The sequence below is a fragment of the Arachis hypogaea genome, chromosome 20 (assembly GCF_003086295.3).
Source record: "Arachis hypogaea cultivar Tifrunner chromosome 20, arahy.Tifrunner.gnm2.J5K5, whole genome shotgun sequence".
Classification (NCBI taxonomy): Eukaryota; Viridiplantae; Streptophyta; class Magnoliopsida; order Fabales; family Fabaceae; genus Arachis; species Arachis hypogaea.
This window is the reverse complement of record NC_092055.1, coordinates 4,730,350-4,738,859: the sequence shown is the minus strand read 5'-3', so window position 1 is coordinate 4,738,859 and position 8,510 is coordinate 4,730,350. Positions and strand designations below refer to the sequence as shown.

The 8,510-nt window shown below is 29.5% G+C and overlaps 1 protein-coding gene across 1 annotated transcript; it reads right to left on the bottom strand.

Moving 5' to 3' along the window:
- Window positions 1–3,501: 3,501 nt before the first annotated feature.
- Window positions 3,502–6,369, bottom strand: LOC112784298 (putative FBD-associated F-box protein At5g56440). The gene is made up of 5 exons (XM_025827451.3): window positions 6,117–6,369; window positions 5,007–5,908; window positions 4,751–4,900; window positions 4,361–4,659; window positions 3,502–3,937 (listed from the first exon to the last, which is right to left on the bottom strand). Exons 2-4 carry the CDS (start codon window positions 5,874–5,876, stop codon window positions 4,381–4,383), a joined length of 1,299 nt encoding a protein of 432 aa, XP_025683236.1. The 5' UTR covers window positions 5,877–5,908; window positions 6,117–6,369; the 3' UTR covers window positions 3,502–3,937; window positions 4,361–4,380.
- Window positions 6,370–8,510: the final 2,141 nt, after the last annotated feature.

The window sequence follows — 8,510 nt, the reverse complement described above, 5'->3', positions numbered from 1 at the left end:
AATCTGAACCAAATTAATGGCTCTCTCTAGTAATTGATCCGGATAACGGCTCTGGGGTGCGGAATTCGAACCAACTCGTGGATCCAACCATATATTAATTAAATAAAAAAATAAAAATTTAATATATATATATATATATACCTTTTAATGATTTTGAGTTTCTCTCTATTGCACTTTTATATTTAGCTTTTAATGTCTTTGGTGTTTAACATGTTTGGATTTTAATGTCTTTAGTGTTTAATATATTTGGATTTTAATGTGTTTAGTTTTTAATATATTTGGTGTTTAACATGATTGGATTATTTCTATTGATTTTACATGTTTATTGTACTTACAGAATTTTTAAGATAAAAATTTCATTTTTTTATGATTTTTTGTTTCATCGGGTACCTAATTATCCGAACCGAACCAATCCATTCTTAATCGATTTGGTTTGGTTCGGGTACATACATAAAAATACGTAAATTCGAACCAACCCGACCTCGTGTTCACCCCTACATAGATTATCACGCTAGAGACACTCTAGTAAATGGTTGAGACATACAAAATGATATTTGGAGGAAAGAGACTCAAATAGAAGAAAAAATGAAAAAACTCCGGTCAAACTACAAAGCTTAGGTAGAAGCAAAAATGATGGTGTACCATTAGCCAAGGAAGACCTTCGCAAACCAAAACCTCCTGTCATGGAGGAGGAGCAGCAACAAAAGAAGAAGAACCAAGGCAACTCAGTGAACTAGATCTAAAAACGGATAAGGAGACTGAAACGGCGAAACCAACCGTCAAAGGGAAGCAGAACATAGGCAAAATAAGAGGCGGTTCAGCGTGGAAAAAAATGAGGCGGCAAGCGAAAAACCAAGAACGACCAGCACTGAGCCGTTCGGCCTCCAGCGTGGCAGTAACACATGGAAGATGGTGGTCGGCAATGGTGAAACTAGAATTTTAACATGGAAATCTATATGTTCATCGGATGGAGAACTATCCTAACATTGTTTTCGATCAAATTATAAACTTCTACAAATTCAAATAAATTGATTTCACAACAATGTTATACAATTAACACCACATTTATTTAGGCTTGAACACTGACTTATGAACAACACAAAACATATTAATTTCTTTTGGTAGACGTGTTTTTGCAAGTCTTCGTTGATGTAAACAAGAGTTCCAAATTCGATTCATTTTAGCATCAACTTAGCATTCGATTTTACAAATAATTTTTTATAATAAGTTAAACTTAGAGTGTATGATTTTTACCAAATTCAAAAACTTAAAACAAAAATAGGTTAATGATCAATTGATTCGATTAAGACAAATTACAAACAATGAGTGTTTAAAATGAGCCAAAATAACTTGTACACATTAAATATATCACTTTTTATAAATTTTGAATTTTAATAAATAAAAATAAAAAATCTTTTAAAAAATACTAATATAACCTTAATAATAGAACATATTAAAATATAAATAAATAACATATAAAATAGTAGTAAAAAATAATTGCTTTATTTATATATATTGAAAATGTTCGTATTTATCTTGATTAAACCAAATTCACTTTTTTTTTACCTGCTCTTATAAACAAATAAAAAATAACATGATTATAAATTTATTATGAAATATATATGTATATACCGTTATATATATATAATTCCGACGTATCTAATTTCTTTAGATATTTAAAAAAATAATAATATTGTTTATTTTTTGTTTTTATTACTATTTTCAGGTATATATTAAACAACTAAAAAATTTCACAATTTTTTTTCATAAAAAGAATCCATCTTTGTATGTAATTATACATGTAATATTTTTAAATTTTATGTAATTATACAGGTAATATTTTAAATAAAAATCTATTTTAATAATATTTTTAACAAACATAGTTATTTAACATATTTTTAATAGCTATATAAAATAATCTATCATATATCGTAAATTAAAATATAATTTATTTATTTTATATTTTATTTGTTGCAATAAAAAATAACATCTTAATATAAATTTTATTTGTTTTTTTAGTTGGGATATAAATTTTATTTGTTGAAATAGTCACATATTATTGTTGTCACATCAATTTAATGGTTCCATCTCATATTCTCGTTGTTATAGTGTTACTCATTCTCCCAATCTTTGCATCGGCTCCCACAAGACCACAACACTCCCAAGGCTTGGTTCTAAACAATGGCTTCACAAAAAGACAAAAAACACATTCAAGAAGAACAGCCAACACCCTCTGTCTCTTTACCCTACTATATAATTTTACCAATCCATCTCCACCTTTATAATTTTTTAATATATATCTCAACGGTTCTGCATTATGGCATAGTAATATATCAGTAAAGTGTCCTGGCACATGTGAAAATTTTCCCATATCCAGCGGCTTCTATGAAGAAGGCGGCGCAAAGGAGGCTCGAGGGCTTGTTAAGGAAGGCGGCAAGGGCTGACGAAGGGGGGAAAACGAAAGGCGTTCATATGTTGTTGGTTGTAATTATTATAATATTATGTTTGTATGAAATTTTTTTCGTTTTTTTGTTGTTTTTATTATACTTCTCACTGTACTTTATTTTGTTTTTATTATATACTAATGATAAGTAACAAAAGAGTCATAAATAATAAAAATGTATAGTCCAAAATGATACTAAATTAAAAAATTATAGAAGATTTTTTTTGTTTAAGTGATCTAAAATTTTGAAGGCAAAAATAGCTCGAAAGAAATGAAAAAGAAAAGCATGCAAAGTGAAAAATTCATGGCAACGCGTTCGCGTAAGAGGGAAGTCTGCCAAGCAAGCACTTTTCGTTGGGTTGGAGACATTTGGATGGAGGGACTTATCCGTCCAACTTTTAGGTAGTGTTTGGTGGAGAGACAGAGACTAAGAGACAGAAATAAATTTTAGTATTATGTTTGGTGCAAAGTGGGAGACAGAAATTAAAACAATAATGAAATTCTAATTTAATTTGTACAAAAGGTAAAATTAGAATTAATTAATTGAAATGATGGTATTTTAGGTATAAAATATTATTAAAGTTTCAATGTGTCCTCACTTTTTGGAGGTGCTGAAATACTGAAATTTTAGGACAGAGACAGAAATTTTAGTACTGAGCCAACAAACATGATACAAACATGATACTACTTCAAAACAAACGCTACCTCTACCTTAAGGACGTCGGGGACTTAAAAGTATTTTTCAATACTCAGAGACGAAAATGTCCGAAAAAAAAATGTCAGAAATCTATTTATCTTTTACTCTAAATTATATTTTTTATTTACTACATATTTTTATCTTATTTAAGTATTATTATTAATTTATAAATATTTTATAAAATAAGATTTATTTATTCACTTTACGAATCTAATTTTTTTTTTTAAATTAAATAAACTGATCTTATCTAAACTATTACAAATTATATATTTCAAACCAGATAAATGTTCAGTTTAATTCTTTAAAATTGATCCAAAAGCACTGCAAACAATCATGCAAAATGCGGACGACAAAAATGATCTTTTGCCAAATATAAATAACATTTGTCAAATTCATGAATATATGTCTCAAATTACTGGGTCTGCTACCGCAGGTTAAAATTTTTAGCTATTCTTTTTCATTTGAGTCCTTGAAGAATAATGTACCTAGACGGCTAGACATAGATTTTATGAGGTTTAATCAATTTTACATCCTTGTAATTACCATATCGAATAGGTCAACAGAAGAAAATCAAATGTAAGCATTTAACTATCATTTTGGTCAAAACAAACAACTCTAGTTGTCCAAGACCGGGAGCTCCTTCCAGAGGCAGCGCCACCTGCGAGACAGGACGCTGGTGGGTATAGAGTGGTTTAATCTAGCAACACGGTTAAATAGCAGCCCACATGTTTTGTGAATATAACCATAAAACAAGCAAACGTTTGGCAGGTTTCCCAGAGAGTAGAGATGCCATCATCCTGCATCGTAAATCGATATATTCAAGAGCCTATGCAAATTATAGCATTAAACGGCATATATAAATTTCCAAGGTTGAGGGACCAAAAAAAAAATTATGCATGAAACAAAGAATTGAAAATACTTGTCATTGTCAATATCAAAGTTAGCGAATCCAAACCACCGATAATGTTCAAGTGCATATTTCATTATTTCTCAAGGAACAGGGCACCAGACAAATTTATTCATAAGCATGATATTCGGTAAGAAGTATTCACAAGCATCGACAAATATTCAAGAATTTAGGTGGAACACTGGCCCTAAAATTGACTCAATGTTCTGCAATTTTAATAATATAAAACTCTAAGACTCCAAGATGATATCATGTCAACAGTTTTGATCAACGAACAACAAAGGATAAGGATAGAGATAGTGTGAGTTCATACCATGTTAAATGGGATTTTGATCAATGAAAATTTAGCTGACATATTGTAGAGCCCCTCGGTATAACAGATAAACCCCTGACAATATTGTACTTTGTCTCTCGGTCAAAACCAGATTTAAGATGAATTGTCACTGTCTTCAAAACAAGTCCTGCTTGTAAAAGATATGCAACAAATTCATATTCATCTGCAGCATTTTGATATTCTCTAAACTCAAAACTCTTGAGATGTGATGTCACACAACTGGGAACCATGGTTGGTGGTGTTGGTCCATTATAGTCCATGGTGCGGACATAGACTTCCTGATAACAAAAAACAACACTTCTCATTAGACTCAGGCAAACAACAAAAAGTAAATAGAGACACTAGATTTAACTTGAAATGCATTCATACCTCCCAAATACGAATTACGAGAGCTTCAAGTACATGACAGCTGTGAAGGAAGTTTAGCAGGAAGTTTGTGTTGAAAAATGGAATATCAAGCTCTAGATTGAGCAAACGGTGAAATTCTGGAAACTTGAAAGCTGGAGCACTAAATAAGCACTGTGTAGAAGATAACTAGACATTAAATATAATTCCTAATTCAAAATTATAGAGTTATATCAAACATTAAGCTTGAGGAATCATGGGATTATAATAAGCATGTTACCCGTGTTGTGTAAGGTTTCAGTGCCAACAACTTTGTTTCACGAAGTGCCTGGAGAAGCATGGGCACCCAACAGACATGTTCATCAAGTTTGTGTTCTTCACGAATATCAACATGTGCCTCCACCATGTTGGGAAAATGGCTAACCGAAATCTGTAGCTCAGAAAACACCGGCGTCACTATTTTCACATGGAGGTATTCAAGAGATGGTGTGTCTATCACACGATGGTTAATCTCATCACACACGATAGAGTAATCTTCAAAGGTTAAACTCTTCAATGTCTGGGGCATCTGAATTGTAGGTATATAAACATAACCTTGTAGAATGAGCTTAAGATTTTCAAGAACAGGACAGCCAGATAAAAACTTGTTGTCCACACGGGAAATATTCAACTCTAGGTTCTTGAGGGATGGCAGATATACATCTGGAAACTCTGGACCATAATACAATGAAATATCACCTTGCAAAACAAGGGACTTAAGTGATGTACACGTGAATATGGCTTTAGGCAAGTTGATTCCAAACATTACATTTACTTTAAGGCTGAGATCTAGTTCCTGAAGACGGGGCCCAATGACGGCATTAAGCCATGTTGAGATGGCATCCTCTTCAAATTTTTCGCAAGTGAGGCGGAACTTTTCGATGGGATACGAATCTGCATTGCGCAGAGCTAGAATAGCATTGACAAAAGAATCAAAGCTGGCTTCCCCAGAGGACCAAAAGGATCTATCATCTATGTCAAGGACTTGGAGATTCTCCCAAACATGGCGCCACCTGCGACCGAGGATGCTGGTGGATACAGCTTGTTTTGTTGGGAGGTATGAGAGAATGTCGCAAAGAATAGTGTCCGGTAAGTAACTGATCCTATCCATGTTGATGGATTCGCCTTTTGTCAATTTTGTATCTGGAGAAAGGGTTACAATTAGATTTAGGGTTAGGGTTTCAATTTAGTGAAAACGAAGGAATCAATTTAACTCTTGGTTGGTTCCGCTTGAGGACTAAGATTCTAACAATGATCAGATAAATAAATAAAAAAAAAGGAAACTGAAAGAAGATATGAATCAAATATGAACAAAAATACAAAATGAATTTCAGAGAAAGAAGAGGTGTACGAGCGGTGCCGTGATTTGCCGGCGAGTGGAGAGCGGTGGGGCCGTGGTTGTGAGTTTTGACGGCAGTGGCGGCAGCTGTATTTAGATTTTAAATAAGAACGATAATAGAGAGGGAAAGGAAAGAGGAACCGGGCGACTGGCGTGCGACTTGCGATTATTTGACCATTTCTATATATAAAGTTGGGTGAGAGAACCAGTGAACATTTTTTTAAAAAAATAAAAAATAAAAATATCACGGACAATCAATATACATATTTCTACAAAAATTAGTTATCATTATTTTCAATCATCTTCCTTCTCTACTAAAAATTATTTTATAATTAATTAATTATGCACATTTATGAAAACGTTAATAATCTTGCTTTTATTTAAAAAAAAAAAATATTGACAGTATGGTCAAATAATTAACGTTTTAGTGTTGTCATTTTTGTTTAGTTTTAGTGATTAAGAGTTTTAAAATCTATCCTCTATTATTCTATTATATTATATTAAAATAAATTTTTTGTATTTGATGATAAAATTGGTATAGTATATTTTTTAATATATTTTTAATTTATTAAAGTAAATAAACTATATTAATTATTTATATCAACTAATTAATTTGATTAATTTATTAGATATTAAAATAATATACACATATAAAATGAATTATTGATATATTTTCAATTAATAATTAATAATACTAAATAATTAATAATATAAATTATTATCAATTTCATACATTCAACATTTTAAAAATCTATGACCGTTAAAAAATTTGTTTTAATAATTTTATTTAATTTAATAATTTGAGTAAAGTATCGTTTTTGTCCCCAACGTTTGGGGTAAATTCTATTTGTATCCCTAACGTTTAAATCGTCTTATTTGTATCCCTAACGTTTGTAAAAGTGATTCAATGTTATCCTGCCGTCAATTACACATCATGAGCGCTTTAGTTTGAGTTTTAAAAATCTCTTCTTCAAGTTAGAATATAAATGTTTGGGATAGAATCGATGATCTATTCCGAAAAATAACTCATCAAATGTTGAAACTAATTCCTACAATATTTACATAATTCACTTTTCTAGGGACATAATTGAATCTAAACACAAATAGTGTGTATAATATTAAAATCGACCACATCCAAGTAAGACCTAATTGAGAATGAATACATCTAAGTGAGAATAATTGAAAAATATAATCTGATTTGTTAGTATAATTGATAGTAGGATAACATTGAATCACTTTTATAAACGTTAAGGATACAAATAGGACGATTTAAACGTTAGGGATACAAATAGGGCTTACCACAAACGTTGGGAACAAAAACGATACTTTACTCTAGTAATTTATATATTACCAAAATTAATTTATGGCTAATTTTTTTCTACATAAAAATATAATAAATGATATACTTTAACATTATAATTTTTTGTATTTTTTAAAACAATGAAAGATATATAAATAAAATTGTATAATTTAAATTTCATTAAATTTTATTTTTAATAAATACATGAATTAGATAAATTTTTAAATCTACTTTTTAAAATTATTCAAACTACATAACGTAATATAATATTATTATTTTATTATTATATTTAAATTTTTAATTATAATATATTCAATTTGTTATAAGAAAAATTCCGTAATTCAAATCCCAAACACGGCTACTGTACCATTGGTTTGGGACACAGGATAAGGGCATTTAGGGTAGAAAAAGAGTTTAATTTAATTTGTAGAGACCTTAGTCTTTTAATTAAAAAAATAAATAAATAATTGATTAATTAAAAATATAAAAATATATTTTAAAATTTTAAAATATAAAATATTTAATTTAAATATTTTTGGTGAATTTATTTATTTTTATATATTTTGGATTAAAATATTTAAATGTTTTATATTTTAAAAGATAAAAAATATTTTTGTACTTTTGATTAACTAAAAAGACAAAATAATCAATGCACATATGAATTTTATAAATACTAAAAAAGTATTTATAAAAAAAATAATTTGTACCCAAAAAATTATTTATTTTTGTTGATTTTTTAAAAAATATTCAAATTATCTGTACTTTTATTTTTAACTTAAACTCTCCTCATATCTCTTTTTTTCAAATTTTAAACTTTTATAATTTTTTATTGCCATCATTTTAGCTACTTTCTTTCTTTTCTACTATTCACCTATCATAATGGCATCGACATCAACTACCTCAATAATTTACGTTATGTTCAAGTAGAGGGGGAAAAAAAAAACAACTTGGATTCGGACCGTAACAAGATAGAGCTTACAACGGTTAAATATGACGAATTCTAGAATAAACCCAAAAAATATAACAAAATTAGAACAAACTTAAAAGTAAGGAGCGAAGACCATAAACCAAAATCAAAACAAAATCATAAACTAAGAAGGCAAAAT

Coding starts and splice junctions, on each gene's coding strand:
- LOC112784298 (XM_025827451.3), bottom strand. CDS start 5,876: ATGGATAGGATCAGTTACTTACCGGACACTATTCTTTGCGACATTCTC. Junction 4,901..5,006: donor TGAAACCTTACACAACACGG/GTAACATGCTTA, acceptor TCTTCTACACAG/TGCTTATTTAGTGCTCCAGC. Junction 4,660..4,750: donor TCGTAATTCGTATTTGGGAG/GTATGAATGCAT, acceptor TTTTGTTATCAG/GAAGTCTATGTCCGCACCAT.